Source organism: Colletes gigas, unplaced genomic scaffold (assembly GCF_013123115.1).
Source record: "Colletes gigas isolate AHSC1104 unplaced genomic scaffold, ASM1312311v1 Colletes_gigas_Sc00012, whole genome shotgun sequence".
Classification (NCBI taxonomy): domain Eukaryota; kingdom Metazoa; phylum Arthropoda; class Insecta; order Hymenoptera; family Colletidae; genus Colletes; species Colletes gigas.
In genome coordinates, this window is record NW_025106641.1 from 3,957,341 (window position 1) to 3,984,404 (window position 27,064).

At 35.3% G+C, this 27,064-nt stretch overlaps 5 protein-coding genes across 8 annotated transcripts; 2 read left to right on the forward strand and 3 right to left on the reverse strand.

The window, feature by feature from the left end:
- Nucleotides 1-201: 201 nt before the first annotated feature.
- Nucleotides 202-3,558, reverse strand: LOC122398751. Its single transcript, XM_043398910.1, has 3 exons — nucleotides 2,227-3,558; nucleotides 1,362-2,162; nucleotides 202-1,287 (listed from the first exon to the last, which is right to left on the reverse strand). The coding sequence occupies exons 1-3, from the start codon at nucleotides 2,567-2,569 to the stop codon at nucleotides 1,253-1,255; spliced, it is 1,179 nt and encodes a 392-aa protein (XP_043254845.1). The 5' UTR covers nucleotides 2,570-3,558; the 3' UTR covers nucleotides 202-1,252.
- A 419-nt stretch (nucleotides 3,559-3,977) lies between these two features.
- On the forward strand, nucleotides 3,978-5,130 carry LOC122398932. The gene is made up of 5 exons (XM_043399199.1): nucleotides 3,978-4,121; nucleotides 4,206-4,465; nucleotides 4,542-4,715; nucleotides 4,775-4,856; nucleotides 4,939-5,130. Exons 1-5 carry the CDS (start codon nucleotides 3,978-3,980, stop codon nucleotides 5,128-5,130), a joined length of 852 nt encoding a protein of 283 aa, XP_043255134.1.
- Nucleotides 5,131-5,525: 395 nt separating this feature from the next.
- LOC122399198 (MAD2L1-binding protein) lies at nucleotides 5,526-6,493 on the reverse strand. Its single transcript, XM_043399690.1, has 2 exons — nucleotides 5,976-6,493; nucleotides 5,526-5,895 (listed from the first exon to the last, which is right to left on the reverse strand). The coding sequence occupies exons 1-2, from the start codon at nucleotides 6,365-6,367 to the stop codon at nucleotides 5,529-5,531; spliced, it is 759 nt and encodes a 252-aa protein (XP_043255625.1). The 5' UTR covers nucleotides 6,368-6,493; the 3' UTR covers nucleotides 5,526-5,528.
- Nucleotides 6,494-6,870: 377 nt separating this feature from the next.
- On the reverse strand, nucleotides 6,871-10,945 carry LOC122399197 (dihydrolipoyllysine-residue succinyltransferase component of 2-oxoglutarate dehydrogenase complex, mitochondrial). 2 transcript variants are annotated; one of them, XM_043399688.1, is made up of 10 exons: nucleotides 10,755-10,945; nucleotides 9,891-9,915; nucleotides 9,694-9,745; nucleotides 9,506-9,576; nucleotides 9,297-9,424; nucleotides 8,898-9,230; nucleotides 8,637-8,812; nucleotides 8,101-8,551; nucleotides 7,893-8,032; nucleotides 6,871-7,124 (listed from the first exon to the last, which is right to left on the reverse strand). In XM_043399688.1, the coding sequence occupies exons 1-9, from the start codon at nucleotides 10,827-10,829 to the stop codon at nucleotides 7,898-7,900; spliced, it is 1,446 nt and encodes a 481-aa protein (XP_043255623.1). In that variant the 5' UTR covers nucleotides 10,830-10,945; the 3' UTR covers nucleotides 6,871-7,124; nucleotides 7,893-7,897. The 2 variants fall into 2 exon arrangements, with proteins under 2 accessions (XP_043255623.1, XP_043255622.1); XM_043399687.1 differs by having other exon boundaries at nucleotides 6,871-8,032.
- Nucleotides 10,946-11,661: 716 nt separating this feature from the next.
- Nucleotides 11,662-27,022, forward strand: LOC122399195. Of its 3 annotated transcripts, none has more exons than XM_043399685.1 (8): nucleotides 11,662-23,882; nucleotides 23,982-24,457; nucleotides 24,992-25,198; nucleotides 25,302-25,421; nucleotides 25,506-25,763; nucleotides 25,848-25,964; nucleotides 26,037-26,108; nucleotides 26,204-27,022. In XM_043399685.1, exons 1-8 carry the CDS (start codon nucleotides 12,398-12,400, stop codon nucleotides 26,273-26,275), a joined length of 12,807 nt encoding a protein of 4,268 aa, XP_043255620.1. In that variant the 5' UTR covers nucleotides 11,662-12,397; the 3' UTR covers nucleotides 26,276-27,022. The 3 variants fall into 3 exon arrangements, with proteins under 3 accessions (XP_043255620.1, XP_043255621.1, XP_043255619.1); XM_043399686.1 differs by having other exon boundaries at nucleotides 11,662-16,151; nucleotides 16,392-24,457; XM_043399684.1 differs by having other exon boundaries at nucleotides 11,662-24,457.
- The last annotated feature ends 42 nt before the right edge of the window (nucleotides 27,023-27,064 follow it).

Sequence of the window (27,064 nt, forward strand, 5' to 3'; positions counted from 1 at the left end):
TTTATTCCGAATATTACTGTAATCATACAGTTTCAATATTTATTTTAAATATCAAAGATGGTATATCTTCGTTATTTTTATCGAAGTATGTACTATATAAATTTATTTACAATTAGAGACAATAAGAAATAACCGCTGGTGTAGTATATGAAATATTTATATATTTACGAAATTAGTCTTTCTATACAATTGCTTGCGCACAGTCACATATTTCATCTGTTTCAATTAATAAAAAAAGTTTATGTAAATGAATAATTAAAATTACTCACTAGTTTGTAGAGCCTGTGTGAGCTTGCCTTTCGCGTAAAATGTTTGGTAATGCGCCTGACTAATAATAAATAGTGACGAATATGTCGATTTGATGCAAATACGTAACACAAAGTTATATTCATATGTACATAGTAATAGTAGTAGTAATAATAATACATATCCGTGAAAATGTTCATAATTTAGTTTTTTGCAATTTAGACAATTATTTAAGGCACACTCCACGGTCTTTACCAAGCAATTTTGTTTTGTTCATTAATATTATATAAATAAATGTATACTGTTGTGGATGCTATTAACCTAGGATTTATTATCGTATTACTATTCATAGGAATAATTATTTATACTAAATATAGGTAATAATCTGTTCTGTACATAATTCTATGTCTTTCTTATGAATCTTTTAAAGTGGATAGTCGTATCATTTATTAATGATAATAATGATAGTAACATTAATAAGAATAACAAGATAATGCATAAATGAGATGCATAAGATGAGAGCATGCTCCTTTTCTTTCATTGTGGTATCCGAATCATGAGTAGTAAAAATAATTGAAATATAAAACGAATCCAATGATCTTACAACGTGAACACATTCATGTGTTTTAAACAGTCAAATCGCCATGTTTTCTTTTTGTAATTAAACAAAAAGCAGTGAGCATATCTAACGTAAATAATTATGCAGTACATACATAGTTTCAATTATGTCATACATATATAGTATTAATTACATTAAAATTGCATAATACTACTCATGATTTAATTTAATATTAATATAAAATACCTATGCCAACTCTTGACAGTTTATGCATTTGTATGTACAAGTATAGCACCCAGACTTTGTCCTTCTGGTTGCATATTTCTACTTACTATGATACTATTGTTTATGGATAAAAAAATACTAATATATCGCATTGTCGTTGCACGGGCAGTGTTTGCACAGTTTTGTCCATTGATAAGGCACCAGCTTTTAGGATCCTGAGATTCAACCCGCATGCTTCGACAGATTTAAAGGCATATCTAAAAATAAAGCAATGCAAATTGCAGCCATTTATAATATTTAACGAACGAAGGATGTGGTCTTGAATATGTACCTGAAGGAGGTGTGAGAGTTTGTTCCCTGTAGTCTTTGTAATGATGAACTGGAGGAGATGGAGGATGAGGTGGTGGCGGTGCATACAATTGCATAGGAGGTGGGTAATGGACGGGCGATGGATAATGCATCCATAAGGGTGCTCTATATGGTCCAGGAGGTAACATTGGTACACCATAAAGTGGATGCTGAAGAGGTGTATTTATAGTACCAATGTATGGATCCACTCGTACCCTTGGATACGAGTTACTTGATGAGTATTTCACAGTTTGTCTGTCATCTGGCTTCAATAAATTTCTCAAAAAGCCTTGTTCATGACTTGGTTTATCTTCTCCCAAGATACTTGTTATACTGTACGATGATAATTGTTTTGGCGATGTTGAAGCACTCGTTGTACAAACAGGTTGTGGCGTCGCACGTCTTTTGGATGCCTGATCTTCTAATGATACTCTCTCCAATTCGCGCAAAATACGTTTGCGAGGTGAAACAACATTAGGATCTAGAAGACGTGCTAATTTGTCGATGATTAAATTTAAAACCTTTCCTGTTGATGTACTATTCGACTTGCGTGTTGGCTTAACATAATTTGTTACTGATTCTGGAATAAGTAGGTGCGAAGTTGGATCTAATGGACGTCTACGTTTTCTTGCAATTAAGCGAGGATGCGTACACAGACGATTTCTTGGATTTCTATAATAGTAAAAATTAAACTCCGTGGATATCCTACGTCTTGGATGAGCTTGTTTCCAACAATGATCTCTTTGCCAAGGACTTGACTGAACCGATGAATTATCATCGGAGACTGTAAATATAAAGCAACATTAAAATTACCAATTTACCATTTGAAATATTATTATTCAACTTACCGCTAAGAGAAGTAGAACTCTCCTGCCTATTTGGAGTTGTGCTAGCAGGTGGCCAAAAGGTCTTTTTCGGAACTGGAAACCATGTAGTTCTTTCTCCGTCCCTACGATGGGATAGCTCCAAAATAAATTTTCCATCTTTAAAAAATTTTAATCGTCCGCCAGGCGTTGGAAGTATATTGCTATCAATACGTGTTTCCGAATGAAGTGTTGGCTGGGGGCTTGAATTTTTACCATTTGCCTTGGTAAGGGTTGAGTGCAATGTAGGAGGATCACGTGAGCACATTTCAGTTGTGCCTCTCACGTGACCTGCGTGAGCATGACATTCTGCTGACTTCTCACGCATGCTGACACTTTACCGATATCCATTTTCCTCCGCTTGACCTTTCATACTTTAGCCTCTTAATGTCAATTAAAGAAAAGAGGCAGGACTTCTTAACGTCCTTCTCTCAAAGCTATGAATGATAACTGGTAGAGACTTGTTACAGTACTCTCATTTCACAATTTAGGATACACATCTTTTAAAAATGAATTCAATAAAACTGAATATATATATGACACAACCGAACATCCAGTCGGTTATACCAAAAAAGTTTCTCAACAATAGTATCAAAATTAGTATATTATATAGGTTCCTTTAACGATCAACAAAGTTGATAATAATGTAGAAATACAATCATATTGGTTTTATTTGTTTAAAACTGTCAAATTGACATTAGTCAAAAATTGACAGCGAATAGCAGCATTGCTATGAAAGTTAACTAATATTTTTTCTTATGCCCAAAAACAATTGTTTGGATAATGTGCCAATTAATATATATTGATTGAACAGAACAACATTTAATCAGAAAGGGCACTATCATTGGTTCGTCAGCAACATTTTGCGCAAAATTCCAAAAGGAATTTGATATACATGAGTGGCAATCGCTAGACACCCACCCACCCACGCACTGCCGCCTTCTGCGACGACTTCTATTCCATCTCGAAGAATCGGCTCATCGCGTTAATAGATGTCTTCGAAGCCAGCCGCGTTATATTTTCCACGAATTACTACACTGGTGTGTAACTTGGCTTTCTAAGCGCTGAGATATTCACGGACCAAACACGGGACGGGCACTCTATAGTGGAAAACACGATTTGGCCGACACATGTGTTTCACTTCACCCACGAAAGGTTTACGTGTCCACGGTAATTGGGCTTATTCGTTCGACGACCCTTTAGAACGTGCGTCCACCATCGTTTTCCTCGTGATTTTCGATGTTCAGATGTGAAAAAAAACAAGAATTTCTCGCCTTCGTGTATCCTTCTCGTCGACAACACTGTGGCGGTTCGCGGTCCGCGCGTTCCTCCGTTTCTCGGTCCAACTCCCACGATCAGTCTGCAACACTTCCTTCAAAGTTACCGAAGTTACGTCGAATCTATTACAAGCTCGACGTTTAGAAAATATTATGAGCTTCGACTTCATTTTCAATCAATTTAAATGCTTTAATCTACTTGCACCTTAATAATCGTCGTAACAAAGTAATTTTATTAAATGTCTGTCCAGCGTAACGTAAAGGTGATTTTATAAATTTTAAAACTCATTCGTCTCGCTGTCGTTTGTATTTTGTTCGTACTTAATAAACCAATCAGATTCGTGTCTTTTGGCACGGATGAAGTTGGCGCGCAATATTTTTGATCCCCGGTCTAACGTTAATAAAAGATACTCGTAAATTGCAATTCGCATTTTCGTCGATATCGCGCAAAGATTCGCGATGCAACTTTTGGAAGAATACCATGAACTTATTGAGCGCGATGCAACTGACATTTCTTATTTATGGAAAGTTGTGCAAATATTTCTTTATTTCCTATGTGCAATCAGCGGTTACGTTTGCAGCATTTTGTTCTATTTGATATGGGTATAATAATAATATAATTTGTTTTATCCCGATATTTTAAACAAGATCATATATCTATCAATTTTATTATTATGAAATTTCAAGAAACAGTCTTTTAATGGAAACTGTCCACTTTGGGCAAAATCTATTTCAATGTTAATAATGGACTCAATATTAGATGACACTGTTAATAAATATACAACAAATTCAAGTTATACAGACTGGTGGAACTATGTTATCACCACTTATGATTATAGATATAAGTGCATCATGTATTTTATGACATGTTTGTTCTCCTGTATATTTGGAATTGTATGGCTCACTTTATTTTTCATCTGTGGAAAAGGTGGCTATAATACGATGATGCAAGTAATTACAATTATTATTGTTAATTCTAATCAATAACAATGTAAAGCCATTGGATGTTATATGAATATATAGAGTACAAGCACCATGGAGAATTGTTCCTTATGCAATGGTTTTTAATTTAATATTTTCAATAATAACAACATATGTCACCATTGACTTAGAGGAAGGATATAAAAAATTTAGTAACGATGTGAAGAATGTTTTCTTCAAAATGAGCAGCAATTATGAAATACCAAGGAATATAAGGTGTGAAATACAAATTACTGTGTTTCATAGATATTGTTTTGATTAAAATTGATTTACAGTGAATGTGAAATTGTTCATACATATGTGGAGATGTATCACTTTCAAGCTAATAATACTTGCAAACTGCTTGTTTGGCTTCAGGTTATTTGTTGAAAACATTTAAATATTTTACTTTTATAATAAGATCTTATGTTCACTAAACTATATATTAAATATTCTCAAGGCTTTTTCAGTTATAATGATGTGGAGTTGGATAGGAGGATTGGTGGTACTAATTTTCAGAGTAATAATAATTAATGATTTTAGAATTTTTAAAATCAGAATCTATGAAGTTCCAAACAACTATGCCTTAAATAAAACTGATAAAGATCAAACAGAAAAGTATAACAATAAACAAAATGAGAAGAAAGATTAATGTACAAAATATGAATTTAATATAACGATTAATATATAATTGAAAACTTATGGTAACTTTAATGCAAGCAATTGAGTTGTTGCTAACATAAACTAAGAGTGTTATGAAAATGTTAAAATTGGAAATCATTAAATTAAATATACCCGTGTTTCATCAATTATTTACTGATTTTATTAGAACAATATGGACATATATTTTTCAATAATATAGTATTTAGCGTACTAATTTTTAATTATTAAAAAAATTTTTACTATAGTAAATACAAATATTATCTATAGTCAATATATTCAATATCATTAAAGTTCTGTCATGTATTTCAATAATATAGTAATTGATTTATTTCCTATAATTTGTTCATTTAACAAAAAGTTCTTCAATTTCTAATAATTGTCTGATAGTCATCTTATATATTTGAATCCTTTAATTACTTCTCTGGATTGATACCATTGATATGGAATGTTTGTAGCGTTCTCGTTTGAATTATGTAAATGGTGAATATTCCTATCTTTATTGGCATTAGATTCGGATAAATCATTGTAAACTTTTATGATATCTATGCAATTGCAATCCCTTTTTATTTGATCATTGTGATGCAATTTAATGAAGAAACAATTTGTAGTTTGCGTTGGAGGTATATATTGCGGCTTAGGTAAAAAGAACTCGGACATTGAATGACTATCACTTTTTTGTATAAATACAAAAGTGTTTGTAAGATGTATTGGCGAAGATATTGCATCTTGAAATTTAGAACATTCAAACATTGACCTAGAAAATTAATTTTATAACGCTTTAATTACATCGATGATAAATAAAAATAAGATTATCGTCCAATGATCTTTACTCACCTCATTAGGCTTAACAGAGGTTTCCTAGAAGCGTGTTTACATTCATAGTGTTCTTCGCTATTAAGAATATCGGGTGGAAATTCCAGTCTAATTTGCAGTTTTGGCGACATTATAGTACCACCAATAAGTATAGCAATTTCTTTGACTTTGCATCCTGTGAGATGAAACTGCAAGTCCAACTGTTCCGATGTACATTTTAAAGAGTTTAATAAGGTTTTTATGTAGAATGAATTTCTGCCAGTTGATTTCACGTTTGTTTGCATTCGAGTTAACGAATCATATGTAAATGGTATTTGTTGTTTTTGATATAAAATATATTTTAAAAGTTCAATTATAAGTTTCACGCAAGTATTACTTGTCAAAGGTTCGTCCAATGCTACGTGAATATTCATTTTGCCTAATCTTTCTGAACGTGTTTGTAAACAAACTGACACATAACCTGATTCAAATGAAGCGTTTTGTCGAATGGGTAGTACCAGAGATTGCCAGATCGAGCACTGGACGCACTACTCACGCTACGCTAGATCACGGCGTAAGTGAGCTCGTAGAGTCGCAAAGGCAAACTGATACACATGCCCCCTTTCTCGAATCTCCGAAGCTGCCCGAAGTAATTTCGGACCGCCTCGTGAAAATTTTAAGCAGAGCTTTTGCTTCTATCAAAGAAAAAAAGTTGACCCGTTTATATAAGTCTTTAAATAAAATCAAAAATAAGAAAAAATGTGTGAAATGAAAGTTGTAAACAATAAAATAATACTGTATTTTTGATATGCATTTTATTGTGCATGTTCTATTATTAAAAATTTGTGTGATACTTTCAATAACATTAAAGTACCTTATGAGGAAATGATTTAGTACTAATTTTAATTTGAGAACAATAACTTAGATAATTGTGTTCAATGATTATAATCAATTGCAAAGTTGTTATACCTGTAGAAAGATGTACAAGCTTTTTATTTAATGTTACACATGTGCAGAAAATCTATTTTCTTTTTTAAGATGTTTCATAGAGTTTGCAACATTCGTGAACACAATCCAACAATGTTGACAACATGTAGCTTTGTGAAATTTTATTTTAATTGTTCAGATACATTTATTTTTGTAGTAAAGTATCCTCTAGCTGTTTGTCTATCGCTTCATTATGACGTCTCGCTGATCAAGGCCATCCAAATGAAAATAAATACATTTAAAAACAATAGAATAATCGTTACAAACATTCGTGGCTGTTTTACTTCATTCCTGAAAAAGGTAAACACGCATCTCACGCAATCTCTGGCATCACGTATTGTAGAATCGAAAAACAGTATTGTCCAGCAATATAAACGATATATAAAAGAACGTTTCAACGCTCACGGCTACTTTTGATAAAGGTAATCAAAAAATACAATTAAAGTTTGAACTTTTTATAACAATATTAAAGTAATAGACTAGAAATTTCTTCCGTTATGCACATATTTTTTGTTTTTTTTTTTTTTCAATTTAAATATATTTTGTACCACGTAGCATTTAATTTCTTCCCTTTCTTTCGATTATTATGTAGTCCAAGTTTGAGTCACAAAAAAATTAAAATATACATATAATCCTTTATGCCAATAACATTCTCTTGTATTGCGCTTAAATTCAAGTTTAATTAAATCGTAACCTATATCATAGAAAGCTTCGTATTGTTGAATACTGAAATATGAGTGAATGAAGATACTTCCATAATAAACTAAAATTGTCGAGTAGAAGAAACATTTTATACTGTCTTGTCTGTATAATATTTTTCCTTACTTTCGTTTATCACAATGATCAGTAAGTATTCAAGAGTCTCTTGAGTATCAAATAAAAGTCTCGGTGGACAGAATATAATACAACGCCTACAAAACGTTTTGGGAGAGATGAGAGGCGTATTCGAAGCGATTGAATGTAAATATTTACGATGTTTAAAGGCCAGCTAAGATAATTCTGGGATCTTCGACGGCTTCCTTGATTTTCCTCAGAAACATCACAGCCTCGCGGCCATCGATCAATCGATGATCGTATGTCAAAGCTACATACATCATTGGACGAATTACGACCTGAAAAATTATGATGTTATTAACAATAATCGTAATAAAATTGAATGCAAATATAATTTACTGTTTACCTCGCCCTTTACTGCAATAGGTCTATCAAATACTCCGTGCATTCCAAGAATTGCGCTCTGTGGCGGATTAATAATAGGCATTCCCATGAGAGAACCAAAGACACCACCGTTACTTATTGTGAATGTACCGCCATCCATATCTTCTACAGATATTTTGCCTTTTCTTGCTTTATCGCTTATAGCTGCCAGAGCGATTTCAATGTTTGCAAAGTTCTTATTTTCTACACTGCGAATAACTGGAACAACAAGACCTTTTGGTGTTGCAACTGCGACACTGATATCGATATAGTCTCTATAAACTATGTCAGTGCCGTCTATTACAGCATTTACTACTGGTTGGTCTTTCAATGCATAAGCACTTGCTGCAATAAATGGACTCATAAATCCAAGTTTCAAACCATACTTCTTCGTAAAGCTTTCCTGGTGTGTTTTACGGAATTCCATGATACGACTGTAAAAAAAAAAAAGGTCAATTTATTAGTGATCATGAAAAGAAATTTTTAATAAAGACAAAATAACAGTTAACATGTAATAACCTCATGTCAATTTCGTTAAACGTTGTCAACATAGCATTTGTATTTTGAGCTTCTTTTAGTCGGTCCGCGATACGTAATCGCATCCTGTTCATCTTCACTCGCTGTTCTGTCCTTGTGCCAATTATTTCACGTGTGTAATCAGAGGGAGGTAATTGAACTTTTGCACCTTCTAAAGACTAAGTTTTTAAATTTTCGTTAAAAAGAATAAAATACAATAAATGCAAGTAAAGTTTATTTGTAATCATACATGATAATTCTTACTTGAGCATGCTTAATTGCAGCAACTGGCATGGAGGCTGTAGGTGCTTGCGGAGGTGGAGGACGAGCTGCTGGAGGTGGAGGTGGTGCAGCTGATGTAGGCGGCGGTGGCGGCGGCGGTGGTGGTGGTGGTGGTGGTGGAGGTGCTGCAGAAGGTGCAGATGGTGGAGGCGGAGCCGTTGCAGCAGGCTTTGGTGCTTCTGCTGCTGGTGCTGCTCCACCAGTAGCACCAATGTCAAGAGTACATAATTTTTGTCCCGGTTTTACAGTATCACCATCTTTTGCAAAGATTTCTTTTAGAACACCAGAACCGGGTGCTGGTACAGGAACTGAAGTCTACAAAAGCATCATCATAAATTTACTAACTATAAAATACCAATGTCATTTATAGGATTATTTTACCTTATCTGTTTCAATTTCACACAGGATATCATCTTCCTTAACTTGATCGCCAACTTTCTTTTCCCATCTGACATCTCCTTCGCTTACGCTTTCTGCAAACGCTGGTACTACAACTTCCTTTAAGTCCCCTGTCGCATACAAATATAATACATATTAGAATTTATGATACTATTATTAGTATACTCCTTGACCGTTCAAAGCCGACTTACATAATGTAGATGTTGAATGTATATATCTTGCTTGGTCTATCCGGCAGTGAAATTTCTTATATTTTGTACACCTAAATGTTTATTAAAAATTTAGATTAAGACTGTTCTATTAAATGTCATAATAAAATATTCTATAATTTTTTTTTTAAATGTGGTAATTTAATCTTTTTGATGTGTTTTTAACTTACAATCGAGAGTTCTTGTTGATCACATGTTCGGTGTGGATAAATAGTATGCGCCCTACAAAAATGATTTGATACAATTAGTAGTTTATGTTCATGGTTATCCCCAATGTTGGTATGCCTCTCTATAAAGATAATTTTTAAATTTTCAACATATCTCACCACTTCCTTAACGTGTTATCTTCAATACCAATTAGTCTTACCTTGGCTAGATAAAGACCTCACAACCTGAAAAAAATGTTAATATGTATAATTTACAGTGGTCGATCGTTACGAAATTTGGAGGGGAAGGGGAGAGAAGAGAAGAGGGCTAAAATCTAAAATTTCAGCTTCGGGTAATTAATAATTTCCAAGATATTTGGTTTAAACTTTTGTTGGCCGGAAAATGTTAGTTTGCAATATACTACTCTAAGGTAACCTAAATACGTAGTGTTGCACACGTTCCGGGCGGCAGCAGTCCTTCACTCGGCGATGAAATGAGAAATAACCATAACTAACCTTTCATCTCGGAAACTATCAAATATTCGAAGTTAAAATTTTATATTTAAAATCCGTACCTCTCCCCTTCCCATACTTCAAAATTCATGTCAACTGACCACTGGGGCCTTTCGGAACTACATCCAAATACAATATAAATTTTTATAATGAAATTCAACACAATGTATTTGGATAGTTCTTTCATATATGTTGGCAGAAACATGGTACTTGAGAAGCAAGATAAAAATAGGTATTGTTTCTATCATAGAAAAGAAGTATAACTGTAAGTTATAAGTAAGTCAAGGTTGGCCAAGATCGGTTATTTAACAGTTTTTAATTCGCGTTCAACGATCGTGCGAAAGTAATGATCTTTCATTGACAGATTACATTGGCGATGGATCGAGTGAAGGGTGTGAGAAGCGTTAAAATGATATTATATAATGGATCATCACAGGTAAGGGTAGTACTGCAATAACCTTGATGGCAGGTTCTTACTAAAAAGGGCGTTAGATTATTCTTATTTAAGGCATGTGTCACAAAATTTCAAACTACCAAGCGAGGAAGGGACACGAATACCAAAAGGAACTCACCTTCGTTCGTGATATACTAATTCGTGTTATTGCACGAGGCACGAACCGCGAACAGTTGGACAGCATCGCGGCCATCCTCAAATGGCAAATTATACTCAGATGTTCGTTCACGACTCTTATGATGGTGAAGATTCCTCACCGAGGAAGTGATGCCAAAGACAAGTAGAGAGATCGTCGATAAGTCTGTCCGGCCCGAGACGAATTTTTCTAGTTGTAAATTAGCGCCTCTAGCGATCGGACCTCGAACCGATGCACATAATTTGAAATGTGCGGTGTTACATTAACGCACAGCAGGCTGTAGCGCAGCGTGTTCTAAAATTAGCCACTGATAGGTTCTGAAATCAGTGAACATTGTTTGCCACAAACTTTGATCTAGAAAGGGTGCGAAATAACCGTCGCTACAAACATTACAATAATTTCAGGTATCGAATGCAATGAAATTTCATATTTTTAAAACTACCGCGTACTTTTCCATCGGAGGCATTACATTACGTTATTATAGAAATGTTTAAGAGTCATTCGGTAGAAACTGTAATAAATAATATCACAAAATCAAAAATATTTAAATTTATATACTTTATAATTATAGAATGTTAGAAAAAAAATCATTGTTACTAGAAATGGATACAACATATGAATTGTGACAGCTGATAATGACGATGATCCTGTCCCTAAGGTTACCTTCGAAGTTATTTTATTAGTATGTTACAACTTCATATTATATGATCGCAAATAGTGTATTCTACTTAAAATAGGCCAACGATTAATTATTTTACACATTATTTTGCGCGAAATTAGTTGAATCCTCAAACGATCTTACAAGAGATTTTAGTGCAGAAAATGTTTGTGGACCTAGTTGCAAATATTATGAACGATCTCTACTATGTTCGTGAGTTCGTGACTGGGTTTTAGTTTTTAAACGTGAACAGTGAAGATCTAATTCTAATTGAATGAATCAAGTACGGTGCGGTGGTTGTTTCCGAAAACATATTTGTTATGAACGCAACACGCAATAATATTTGATCGTTGACCATTGATTAAAACATTTAAATGTTAAGAAGATATTTTCGTTGAGCCTAACTATTTGACAGTAATGTGTGCGTTGTTTATCGAGGTTGACGAGATTTATTGTGCAACATGGCGATTATATTTGAATGATAAGTGCACGTCGTTTTGTTATTATTTCATTTGTATTGCAGGAATTACATATTTTTCCTCACGATAGTATACACAATATGTATACACGTTGATCGTAATATTCGTAATCACGAATTAAATTCGTTGTAACTAAGTAATCACGTTTGAAAAGGTTAAGGACAATATAAGAGAATATTCTCCTTTATGTTGATATCTTCTCCTGCACGATATTGAACCATTATTCGTAGTAGGTTATTTTTAGGTAATATTTGGCAACGTTAGCGTTGACGATACCTGTGAATATACAAATATGTGTCTTATTACAGATTTACAAATTTCTAAAAAGTGTCTGTTTGTACAAAGTAATAAGACCATAACAGGATAAACTATGCAGTATGTGAACCTTTTTACACCTAGCTCAGTGCGTTTCAGGAGTCACATGACTGTTAAAAGAACTGTAGGCTCAAATGCACTACGATAATTAAAGTGCCAGTATCGACAGTGTAATGAACGGCAGTGGATTCAGAGGAAGAGGCTTTGGACCACGGGGTGCTCGTTCAAATGGTCCGACCAATGGCTTTATTGGACCCCGATTTCCACATCCTAATTTTAATCATCCACGATCATTACATAGATTGTCTGGATCCGAAAAATGGGTAGAAGGTCCGAATTTTGTACCATGGCAGAAAGGTTTTGTTCCGCGGCCTCAATATAGGAGTAATTTACAATATCGACCAACTAGCAGAGGTAGACCACCGAATAATCGGGGAATATTAAGGTTTTCCGGTCCTGGCAGAGCACCAGCTCATCAATTTTGTGCAAGTTTCATAAGAAATCCTGGACCCAGGGTACCATTGCCGCAAGAAGAACAAATTATAGAAGAAGATAAGTCTGTGTTGGTGCCACAAATTCCTCTACTTGGCTCTGAAGAGGAACGTCAACAAAAAATTACAGAAACAGCTGACAAATTGAAGGAGAAATTATCTTCCATAACGGAAGAAGAACTTACAAATTTTTGGGAAGATGATTTGTCTGTATTACCAAATATTGGTTCTGAAGAAAATAATACTAAGAACAAAGGTATTCCTGAGCTCAGACATGAACCGCCTGAACTTAATCTAAGTTTTACTGACTTTAGGGATATAGGCAGGATTGATTGCAATAATTCAAAATTTGACAATGCGGAAGATAAAATTGATAATGATGACATTACAATCACTTTTGAAAGTGGAGCTACAAATTCAATTACCAATACAAATGATGATATTATTGTAATAAATGAAAGTCAAGAAGAAATCTTGAACATCTCAGATTCGGTACAAGAAATTGACTTGACCGTACCAAATTTATCGTTGGAAAATACTAACTGTCAGAAACAGACCTTTGACGATTTACCTGATTCTGGATGTAATTTAGAAAACTTACATTTACAATGTGATAATGTTGCACAAAGTGTAGTATCTTCAGATGCAAATGATACAGATAGAACTTTATCGGTTCCAAATTTAGATGAGAACATAAATTTTACATCGATAGAACCTATCAATGATCTAACAAATGAAAAATCACTAGATTTAGACGATATAGAAACGACTTCAATATCAGCAACAGTTTTAAATGATCAAGATGCATCTCAAGTAAACTTCTCACAAAGTCAAAATACATTGCAATCAGATACACAGGATATAGATACAAGTACTGTTCAGAATATTAATGTAGATTTACAACAAAATGAACATTTCAAATCAAATGTACACCAACTACAAGATCATGTACAGACAAATTTATCTGAAGAAGAAGCTTGTCAAATTTCGACGAGTACATCTGATACTTCTCAGAATAATTCAATAAAATTTTCACGTCCTAGTGAAGAGATTCAGGCAAATATTGTCTGTGATTCAAAATCACCAATATGTTCAACTTATAATGAAGTACAGATATTAAATAATCCACCTGCTTATCAACCAAGGATATTTAATATACCTCCCAGGTTTGCTCCAAGAATTCCTGGTCCTAGGTGTCGATGGTCATTTCAACAGAATGGAAATAATTTATTTTTTAGGGGACCACAGAAATTACCTTTTCATGGTAATCGAATGCCTCCACCAAGACACATTGCACCGTATAACATGACTGATTTAGTTCCAATTACATTTGATCCACGTGCACCACCACCGTTTACACATAATGTACCTGCCTTGAGCCATGACTCTCAGCACCATGCATTAGTGCCATTCTCTTCTAAAGATCTGCCACTTACGTTCGATCCCAGTGAACCTCCACCAAATATAAGAACAATATCAGTATCTGAACCATCTAATAGGCAAGAAATTACGCAGACTATGCCGCCTTTAGATTCAAGAAACCAAATAAAAACTACTCCTACAAGTAATATAGAAATTATGCAAACCCCTGCCTTTGACCCTAGAGAACCACCTCCTAGGATCACGAACGTAATTGCGAAAACAAATGAAACATTACCTGAGTTCAATCCTCAACAACCACCACCAAAAATTCACAAACGAGATGAAACTCTACAACCACCACCAATCTTTGATCCACGACTTTCTTCTCAAGAACGTTCTAAGCTAATTGCTCCATTAAATACTCCCGGAGCCCACATGATGGGAATGAAGTTAATGGAACCATCGCAAATATCAGTCCTCAATATAACGCCTGCTTCAGCAAATTTTTCACAACCTTTGCCAGTAAATATGCCTTCGCATCAGACTTTCATGCCTAATTTACCAGTTAATTTTCAATCTGTTCTACCACAGGCAAATAGCGGACAGGTAATGGTGCAGGAATTTGCACTGCCTGTACCACCTATAAATATCACCGATGTTCCTTTACCTATACCACAAGAGCCTTTACCAGAAAAAGATCCTAATCACCATCATGGTATAAATATGGATGATGGTCTGGAAGACATGCAGGAAGCAATGGAATTTGCGAAACAAATAATGAATATGACAGAAGAAATGAAGATTAATCAAGATGCACCATCAGTATTGCCTGAAACATTGTTTACACCGTCAGAAATCCCTGTACCATTCGAAAACAAACCATGTTTTTCATCGGCAAATCAAGCGAATGTAAATATTACAAAGAAACAAAAGAAAAAAGATAATAAAAGTAAAAAAAGTAAACACAATGTAATTTGTGGACCAGGATTAATATTAGAAAAACATGAAGAAACTGGAATAGTAGACGAGGAACAGTGTGTACAAAATTTAAACAAAAATATTGATGACGCACTATTGGCTGGTGATCAAATACGGCCCAAAGTGGTGTTCAACTTAAATTCCAAAACAAAGGTAATACAGAAACCCGAAGAATGGCACAGAACACCAATAAACATTCCTGAAAATAAGGAAACTTCTCAACAAGTTACAATTGAAAATCTTCATAAAGAAAGAAAACAATCTAAAAAGCATTCTGAGCACAAGAGAAATAATACAAATCAAACTAAGAATCAGGAAATTGAACACAGTTCTAAAATGAATTCAAAGACATCTATGGTTGAGAAACCAACCGATGCATCTTGCCATCAGGATTATTTAAACGATTCAGAAAAATTACATTTACAAAAAAGTCAAAAATTAAGAAATGAAACTAAAAAGACAGAAGCTCCTACCGCGGAATCTTCTTGGAAGAGCAGAGTAATCAACCGTTTTCTGAAAATGAGCAAAAACGATATTTGCAATATGGTAAACAACTCGAGTCTTCGCAAGTTCGATATCGCAATGAAACATCTAGTGAAAGAAAGAAGATCCTCCTTGTCCTTAAAAATGAGGAACACAGAGGATGAGAAAATGAAAGAGTACGATAGAGAAGAATTCATGACTCAGTTAAACGCAATGTTGGATCCAGGCGCTGTTGTAGGTATCACAGATCTGCCTACAGAATTTATTCATCATTTGAGTGAAGTTTTGCAGCTAGATCCCATGCCATCTGACATAGAATCATCAGAAAAGCAAAGCGCAGATATCGACAAGGATAAAACTATAAATCAAAACGATACTTCAAGAACACATACCTCTGAATATTTAAACCAAGAAATCATAGAAGAACGTCCTTCAGCTGAATGCACACAACATGAGAATAAGTTACTTGAACGCGTGGAAGAAAAGTCTTTCTATACTAAGGAAGAACCTAGTCATTATTCTTTGACTACAGAATTGAATTTAAACATTTCACGGGAAAACACTAATTCATCGAAACGATCATTGCTGAATAAATCAAATCCTGAACCCGAGAGTACGTATAAAATACAACAACCATTATTTAACGAAGCAGATTTAGATGATATATTGTCGCAAGTCACAGAGAGGACAAAAAATCAACCTAACACGTTTACAACTTCGAGAGAGCCAAGAAAATCTGTAGAAACACATAAAGCTCCTTCGCTGTTGCAATCTGTGACAAAACCTTTTGAATGTAACTCATTCGCGCAATTTTTTAACACGACGGCGGCTGATCTTGATGATATTTTTTCAGCTGGAATTGCCCGAGCTAAGTCACTCAGCAAAAGCGGCGACTCGATCAATTCGAGAGCACGTAAATCCAGCTCCGAGGACCGGAATACATTCAGATCCGAGAAGTATGAGAATGTTAATAGAAACAAGCGAGAGGATTCGGATACGTTCAGATGTGAAAAGTATGAGAGATGGAACAGGAAAGAGCGCGATGATCCGGAGACGTCCAGATCCGAGAAGTACGAGAGATGGAAAAGGAAGGAGCGCGAGGATCCAGATATGTTCAGGAATTTAACGAAAGAAGAATGGGAGGCTAAGTACGGGTCGATGAACACCTCAACTTCGATCGTTATACGAAAAATTTCTTCTAACAGCGCTGAAAATTTGAGCAGAGACAGCAGAAATTATCAGTCTCAAAGATATTGCTCGTCGGATTCGCCTATGAGGCACTTGAGCATGAGTCCTACGACACGCGAGATTCCCGCGTATAATCCGGAGAGGTGCAGTATTAGTCGCTACAATGAACTGGAGGACCTGCGAAGGGCGGAGTATTCGGAGAGCAGCACTGACTCTAGCACAAACAGTTCCAGCGACAGCGACGAGGAGGCCGTATCGACAAATGTAACGAAATTGTTGAAGGTGATCAAGGAGAACGAAAAGATTGCTAAACAGAAAACGCTGAACGAGACGATCAGAGACGAGGTCACCGCTGAGATAGAGAAAAAGTGGAAGGAGAAAAGCAAGTACAGGGACCGGAAGTTCCGGAAACGCGAGAAACGAAAAAGGGACAGGAGGGACAAACGGAAGAGAAAGAAAAGAAGAAAGAGAAATTCTCATTCGGATCTGTCAAAGTCCAGTGAACAGTCGGAGGAGTTTCGGTTGCTAACGGAGGATGAAATAAAAAAGGAGGTGGTCGTTAAAGAGGAACCGGAGAGTATGTTCGAGGAAACCGTTCTTCGAACGTCCAATAATGAAATTAATACCACTCTCACCGTTGTTCCCGCTGCAATCAACAAAACGGCCGAATCAGTTTCGCAGATTGAATTTCCAAGCTCGGAGACAGTAAAGCATCAAGTTCCTGCTATTATCTGCGATAAGATGCCATTGCAAGTAAAGATAAAGTCGACTACTATTTCTATGATGGTGCAACCGAAAACTAAGGCACAACTCAAGCAAATGCCAGAGTCTGGTGAACCAGAGCGTAAACAAACTATAGAGAAATCGATTGAAATTGCTAAGAGTACTACTGATAACGAGAAAATGAAAGAACAAGCAGAGGAGAACAAAGATAAAGAAATAGCTAAAACGAACAATGACCAGATAGATGCTCAATTACCCACGGATAACGTTTTGTCTCAAACTAATACGTCTTTAAATGTTACAGGACAACGACACACTGAAATTATCAGTGGTAACAATACAGCAAACATGGTGTCATGTAATATTACAAATCCTGTTATTGAAATTAGTACCAACGTCCAGAACACTGATCTAAAAGCACTACCAACAAGTATCCCTTTAACGGAAACTAAAGGCGGCTACAAAAAGATAGATATAAAGGCGTACAAGGAACGTGCTTTACAAAGACGCTTGAAGGAGGAGGCTAAGTTGAAAGAAAATTCTGGGATTTCAATTTCGTTGCCTCACAACTCACAACATGCTTTGCCATTAAATAAGACATATAATGAAACTGAAACATCAAGTACAATGGATAAGTTAAAGGTAACAGAGGATGTAAGTAAAGCACAGTTGAAGGATCCACGTTTAACTAAAATGAAAATAGCGAATCAATCGGTGGCTTCTCCCAAAGAAACTTCCAGCAAAGAAGTTAAAGAAAAAATTAATTTGGAAGGAGAACATCTATCCACGGACGTCCTTCAAAATAATACGGAATTGTCAGCTTCTGTACAGTCGAAGAGTATCAACGAAGGACCAACATCTCGTTCGGTAGATGTCGATTTGAATCCTCTTACAGATTCCGTGAAATCCAAGGATCGTAAAAGCGATGCTAAACCATTGCCACAAGAAAAACTAGTTAATCGTGAATTAGAAGACCACCGAATGAAAGCTGCGTCTAGAATAGAATTAGAAGAGAAGAAATCAAAGAAGTCATCGACTACGGCAGAGTCCACTAAGTTTAAGAATATCCGATCAGAAGGGAGCAAAGAACTGAAATTGAAGAAAGACAAAAAATCAACGGAGAAGAAAAAGAAATCCATGAAATCCAAGCCTTTGTCGACAGAGAAAGATTTGAAACATTCAGAGGAAACTGAAGAGACACAGAATCTATTGGTTCCAGACGCAAACAGTGCCATTAAGACTGAAATTGAGAGGGCAAATAGTTGCGACTCTCGTGAATCGTTGCAAAGCGAAAAGGTGAACGAAAATTTGTTAGAATCTACAATACATGCTAAGAGTGTAGTAATAGAGAATAGTATTAACTGCGAAATGAATAAGGAGTCGGTTAATACTCAATCTATAATAGTAGAGGAAAACGATAAAAGAATTGTATGTGATAACGAAATAGCAACCGATATTAATGAAATACTCCCGAAGAATCAGCAAGTTACAGATCAAAGAAGAACAGAAGCTGACCAAAATTCAAAAACGAGAGAAAGTAGTGTTATGGTGACCGACGAAAATAGTTCTAAAAGTCTTGATACAAACGACATATCGCCTAAGTGTATAGCTACCGAACAATTGAACAAAGAGAAGAATATAAAGGAAGAAGTACCTTTTCTTAATGATATTTTATCAGATTCCTGCAATAAATCTGTGTCAAATACAATAGTTTCTACTGAAGATCCATATTGTACGAATCAAGAATTACATTTTTCGTGTTTAAGAAGCGACGAAAATCTTAAGAATGATACAGTGGACAGTAATTTTACTGTATCTGCAAAAATAGACTTAGAAATTATTGGTGAGAGTAGTACAAGTTTAAAAGCAAAAGTAAATGTCGGTGATCAGAATGAGAACAAATCTACACCTCTGTTGCAAGATTTACAGACCTTGGATGATTGCAGTAAAACTGAAGAAAGTGAAGTAAGATCCCCCGATAGTTCAGGCAGTCCATTCAAAGGTTTCCTTTCAGAATCCATCGAAGACGATATTCACAAAGTGTCCCAGTTATATACCATAGAGATGAGCGATGGGGATTCCAAAGAAATTGCAACAGAAGGCACAGAGGAATGGCTGAAGACGCGTCTTAATGACAGACTCAGTACAGAGGCAAGAAGTGACGATAACGATGATGAGAACAACCCTTCCATGGAAATGAAAGAAACAAATGAACCAACATCAGTTTGCGCATCAGTGGAAAATAAATCAAGTACCACTGAAAATATCATTGCTTACAAACCGTGTAATCGTTCTAGTGTTGTAAATAACATTGAGACTGTTGTAAGAGCGTTAGAGACAAGGGACAAGGATATACCAGAGGAATTTCACACTTGTAACATTAATATGCGCCGGAATGACGTTTCACCAATGCTTGACTTGGATAGCCAGGATACGTTTGACGAGAATGGTGAACCATTCATTGTTTTGGACGAATACATAGATGATACAGATGGTAGATCGATTGAAAAATTGAGCACACTTGATTTGGATCTAGAGGATTGTATTGCAAGGGAGATGGATATATTTTCGAGCAGACCTTTGCCAGAAGTAGAGAACTCGATGGATAATGTTAAGTCATCAGACTTCAACTCGATAAGTTTCAAAGAGCTATCAAAAGTCTTTGATACAAACGACGTGACGACTATAAAGGGACAGGAGAAACCTACATCTATTGAAACAAATTCTAACATAATGGAATTGTTTACTGATGAAAAGAAAAATATTGTAAACGTTGCAACCACAACTTCTTCTGAATCTAATGCTGATTCTAAATTGATGGATCCAGTTGAGCCAGAAGTTCTAACAGAATCATCACGAACAAATGCACCTCCTGTTAATGATATTCTTAAGGAATCTCAAACATCTGATTTATCATGCACAGAAATGGAAAAGACTGCACCGAAAAGTTTTTGTCCCATTGATGTACCAAGAAATAACTTACAGCATGATGCTAAAATATTGACAGATTTAAATGTAGCGAAACCTGCCTTATCGAAGTCATCGGAAAATTTGTCTTTAGTTACATCATCACCGTCTGAAGTGAATGTTGAATTTCTAAATGTGGATAACAAAACTCTGAAATTGAATAAAGGAACTTTTGAAACAAATAAGGACACTGTAGAGCTGCACAAGACAATTGCAAAATCGAACAAGGAAACTTTAAAGCTGGACGAAACTGCAGAGTTGAACAAGAAAACGTTGGAGCTGAATAAGGAGACTGTAGAAGTGAACAAGGAAACTTCTGTGTCGAATGAGAACACTTTACAGTTGAACAAAGATGCTGCAGAAGCGGAGGAAGAAACTTCAGAACTGAACAAGGAAACTGTAGATGTGAATAACGAAATTGCAGAGGTGGACAAGGAATTTTCAGAACTGAATAAAGAAACTTCAGCAAACAATAAGGAAACTTTAGAGTTGAACATAGAACCTAACAAGAAACTAGACCATAGTCCTGAAAATAAGATAATTTCTACCTTTTCTGAAACACCTATCAATAAAGATGCATACTTTAATCTAGTTGTAAAACAAGAGAAATCGAAACAGTTGATTGAGCTAGTAATGAAAGAGCAAGAAATTTCTGGTAAATCTGATAAAAGGAAGGAAAATAAAACCTTACATAAGATGAAAAGCAAGCACAGTATGAAACACAAACAACAGATGAAATGTAACATTTCTAAGAAAGCAATAAAAGAGGCAGTGCGGTCCGATAGCGTGAAAGTTAAACATCCAACCACCAAGGAGGCTATTATGGCTAGAATGATCGAGATCGACGTTGAGATTCACAAACTAATGACTGAAAAGATGACCTTGTATCAAAAGCTGAGGAACAATGCTTTACCAACCAATAGTGATTCGCAAGCAAACGACACAATAAATGATAACAAGGAACTCGAAACTGCAGTAGTTGGACCAAGAACTCCATCTGCATTAATGTCACAATTAATTCAGAATATAGATGCTAGTCCTGTAACGAATCAATGTGCCAAAACGACCGTAGAAATTGTACCCTCAAAGGATAGCTCGATTAATCCTGTACGGATAAATAAATCTGAAGTATCCAAACATGAACGTCATGCTGAAAAAAAGACAAATTGTATCTTTGCCTATGGTTCTGACAATGAACAGATCGTACATCCTGCTACAGATACCAAAGCTGCAAGTTTTAAAAGAAGGAGAAGGCATAGAGGGACTGAAAGAGTGGTTAATTGGGAGTATAAACCAGCCAAGGATACCTCATCGACTACAATAAAAGAGAAGCAATCTATCGATGCAGCAAAATCGTTATCTAAAAAGACCAGTACAAAACAAGAAGTAATGAAACAAAATTCTAGTCAGGATCCAACATATAAAATTAAATCTCAAGAAGAGTCAAACGATGTATCTAAGGATTTACCTCTGGATGATAGAATAGAGGCTTGTAACGCTGGAGCAAGTGAACAAATTTCTGAACAAATAGAATCTCAAGTGTGCTGTGATGAATATAAACCAACAGCGATGGAGCAAGTTGATGAAACTGTTTCCTCGTTGAAAGATAATGAAGATGAAACAGAAGCGTTAAATGATACGGATACGGCAAGTTCGGTGACAAAAGCATTGGAGAATAGAACACCGGAGAGATCATCGATATATTCGGATGACAGTACTTGGGACTCCCTTCTACAAACACCAAGCGACGATCAAAAGAAGCCAGCTACTGGTCTCGCTCTTCTGGAAGAAACGTATAGGAAAGAAATGGCAAAAACGCGAAGAATAAGAATCGAAGCGCGAAGAAGAAGAAAGCAAAAGAGAGCGCGATGCCTGCCGCAAACCGTGAATACTCTGACACCTGAAGAGGAGGAGCTACCATTGTCTACATTGTATGTGAAGAAAGTACATAAAAAGAGGAAGCTGCTGAACTTTCTGGATGAACAACTAGAGAAAACGGACAGTAATCAACAACTTTGGAAGAATGTGGATGAAGTAATAAATGCTGTGGCAGAAAACCGAACAGAAAGTCTTTATACAGAAAAATCAGGACAGTTATCAAGCGAAGATAAGCAAAACAAAATGCCTGATGTGGATTATGCGTCCATAAACAAGGAGCAAGCGAATGATTCAGAAGCAAACCTTGAACCTAAATCATCAAAAGAAGAGAAGCAAATGGAAATCTTGTCTATGTTGAAAAATTTTAAAGAAGTTTCCATCGAATTGTCTAGCAATTCTAATGTTCCAATTCCTTGTGATGGCAAAGATAATGCGGATAGTAATCTACAATCAGCGATTTCTTTTAGTAAACCTCGAAATCTATCAGACAATGAAGGACAAGCTCATCCAAATTTGGTTAGTGTAGAATCACTAAACATGGAAGATTCATCTGGTGCATCTGTAATTATCGAAACGAATGTAATAGAACCTTCTGTACAGCAAATCGTGGAAGATAACGATGTAGAGACCAGTAAAATAATCTCAGTTGAAAGTTCAGATGCATGTACTATGAAATCAAATACCAACACTACACAGAATAATCAAAATATTTTAAACATTCCAGAAGCAAATTTGGATACAGAGAGAACCAAAAATTACAACACGGATAAGCCGAACAAGGAATCTAATTTACAAGAGAACATTGTTAACGCCGAGAAAACCGTATCATTAGACACCAAGCAAGTGATAACAGTGTCTGATGATACTAAAAGCAACCATGACAGTTCATATGAATCCAGCAATTATGATGATGTGGCAACGACAAGCGAGATTACCACGTTCACTACGAGAGAGAATGCCAATGCCGAAATAGAAATCTTGGAAGAAGATTTATACAAAGATTCTTTGTTAAACCAAGACGCTCAGTTCAAGAATGACGATACGAATGGCAAAGATGAATTCTTCATAAGTATAAAAGAGCAGAAAGTACCGCGTAAAAGAAGAGAATCCGAACGATCCAACAAATCCTCGAATGAAGAAAATGATAACCGTAATCGTATAACTATACTTTCTCTTGCTGAAACGACAGACGCGTGTCAAATCGACGAGGCGTTCAGCAAAAAGTTATCTAAACGCAGAAGAGAAAACAGCAAACCGCCTCTTCGGAGAAGTTCGAGATACACGGAAGAGTTTACGAAACACATAAAACTCGAGGCTGACGGAAATGTACAGAATGCTGATCAAGATCTACAGATTCTAAGTGTATCGCCCACGCCGTCATTGTACGAGGAAGCTGAAAATGTTCCGACGAATGTTAAAAAAATTCGTAGCGTTGAAAAACCAATGACGAATAGGAAACGATATATGCATGAAGAAATTGAAATTCTCTCGAATTCATCAGGTTCAAGCGACGAGTCGAAATATATTAACAAAAGACGTAAACTCACGGTGCTGGAAATGATGAATTGCACGGTGAATTTGGTGGACAGTAAGCACACGCTCTTAAAACCGGATGTAAATCCTAACTTGCTACGAAAGTTTGGAATTTCAAAGATTAATCCATATGTTCATCCTCGCTCTGTTCAAGTACCACCTAGCCCGGACCACCAGTCTCGTGTAAAATCTATGCAATCAACGTCAACCAAAGATATCCCGAGTCCCATGAGACGGACCTCAACGCCTGAACTTTTACAAGGACAGTCTTCTAAATTGGTTAACAAACCGGATAATGTAATGCGATCCATGGACGATCAAATTTACATAATCAAAGTTAAGAAGGGACCGAAATCTATGAACATTGATTTACCTGAAAACGACGAAGAAAGGTGTTCAGATACAGATATCGAAGTAATGCCAATTTTGACGAAAGAGCAAGTTGTCGTGGACATTTCACACGATCGAGAGAAACCGGATATCGAGATCGTGGAGGAGAAAACGATAGTTACCAAGAATCAACATTATAGTGATTCTGGATCAACATTGACTGTGATAGAGACGAAGGACGATAAGGAACTACCAAGGACACAGTATACAGTCCATAAAGGTCCTATTTTAGATATTAAGGTAAAGTTAATTAAGGATCGATGCCACTGTAATAGAAAAACAAAATGAAAGCATTGAAATTTTTTTAAATAATTTCACAAAGGTAAAAATTGTTATGTTGTCAGAAAGAAGGGGGAAAAATGTATTGTATACTCCCGATTCCTATAAAACGCAATCATCTGCAAAGTATAAAGCATTTTAGTTGTGTGTAATTTTTTTTTTTTTTTATTGGTTTTTACTTTTAGGTTTACATTCCATAAAAACTCATTTCAACAACGACTATCAGTGTACAAATACGTAGGAATAGTATAAATAAAGTCACCAAAGTTTCTAGTTTCGAAGTTTTTCACTTATTATTATCCTTTACCTTAGTTTCTTCTTGCAGCTAGTCGTTTCCGTTACTTGATATAACTTTTTTTTAAATTTATATCTCAGTTCATTGATATTACACGCGCAACACGAACATTGAATAATAATTTTTCATATTCACAATTTATGTTAGTCTCACAAGTTTCGCTACATTTAATATACTGTAAGAACAAATATGTCTTTTAGGTTTTTGAGAATTCATTTCTAGCTGCAAGCGAAGATGGCAGGATATATAGATACAGCCAATTGTCTAATGGAATATTGAACATCTATAAAGGCCATAAAGCAGCGGTAACTTGTTTATACGTGTACAATACAAACGTTACAGACATTGACAAAGAATGGATGTTCTCTGGTTCGTTGGATGGAACTTTACGGTGTTACAATGTGACTGTAAGTAAACAAAATATTTTTATATCGACATTAAAAAAAAGTATACTATGCATTAATAAAAATGTTCTGTATGCCAGCGTATATTATAAATGAATTTTTATAGAGTGGACTACAAATCAGAGACACAGCGGATGTAGGTAGTCCAATACAGTGCATGGATGAAGCATGGGGAATAATATTCATTGGTACTAAATCAGGCCATGTATCGCGTTACCATGTGAAGGTTCGTTGGAAGATGTTAACATTGCTTTCATATTATTTGTATATGTATATTATGCACATAAAATATAATCGGTTAATATTATAGTCAGGTGTTATCAGAGGAAATAGCATACAATTCTCGGAAAAATCTGTGCTGGCTTTAAAAGCAACTAACGAGGGTCCACGAAGAGTTCTTATTGTAGCATCGCGTAGCCAACCGATAACAATACGAGATGCTCAGAACGGCCTATTTCTTCGCACGATTTGTGGTCAAAAGAATCATACAGTGTATAGTCTAATGCGTGATAATAATCTGATTTACTGTGGTACAAGTACCACATCTATACTTGTCTTTGATTTTACGGTTCGTAAAAAATAACATATACAATAAATACTATTCCACCACATTATATACGAAAATTATTCATTGTTCTACTTCTCTTCGCAGAATGGTGATCAAATGATGCAATATGACGCTGGAGTAGGAATCGTGTGTATGCAATTATACAAACAACTATTATTCGCTGGTTGTTACGACGGAAATATTTACGTGTTTGATACAAAGGTTAATACTAAAATAATTCTAAATTAAGAAGATAGCAGTAACAGGAAGTAATGATATTACATTTTTTGTCAGGATCATCGACTCGTATGCAGTATACCTGGTCCTGGAAATATGTTATTAAGCATGGAAATTATAGACAATAAGGTATAAATAAATTCTATTAAATTGGCATATGACTATTGGAACGTTGTATCAGCTGCACAGCTATTAAACGTAAAGTATAAATATTTATTTTCTAGATTATAGCCGGTAGCAAAGATAAACGTTTGCAGTCATGGCAAATGTCACGTCCAGTACAAGCTTTACTCTAAAAGTTGGAGAACCAGGCTTGAACTGATACATCTTACTCTAGTCGTACTCCTAAGAAAGACTAATGAATCACTTTGGAGTACATCCTATCTACAATAAAAACTTCTGTGAAATGATTGTACAGATTGAGAGGACTTAATTTGTAATATATATAAATAATCTTATTTACGAAAAAGTGCACATAAACAATATAAATACATTTGTACAGAAAAGTAGATAAATTAAATTATTGATATCGTGATAAGATTGAAGTATTTCCCAGTACTGAGAATTATGTTAGAGTCCTGGCTGTAAAAAAAACGGTAGAAAAATCTTTATTCCATTTTATCGACTTGCGCTACTGAGGGCAAAGCCTCTTGTGCCTTGTGCGCGTTGCAAAATATTTTTGGTTGGTAATTTTAAATAAAAATACAAATAACACGAGCGCGACTGCAATAAAGTGCACGCACCCCTTCATCGTCCAAAATACTTGAACCTTTGCACTTGATTTTTCTTTGTACCTGCATACCATGTTTGGAAAGTAAACCACGATGTTTTATTATGATATTACATACTTACTAAGTAGTACCACGATAATTATAAGTAGTAGGATTACTTAATCGTATTTGTTATTTTATATCAAATTCATCGGTGGCTTATAATTTTTTATATTTCGTTTGATAAGTGCAAAGGCTTGAGGTGTTTAATGTCAGCTAATATAAAAATATTATTTCTGTAATAAGAATAATGTTTTTAATTCCATCGATAGAACGCATATCTTTCAATTTTTTTAATTCATCTCTTCAAATAGT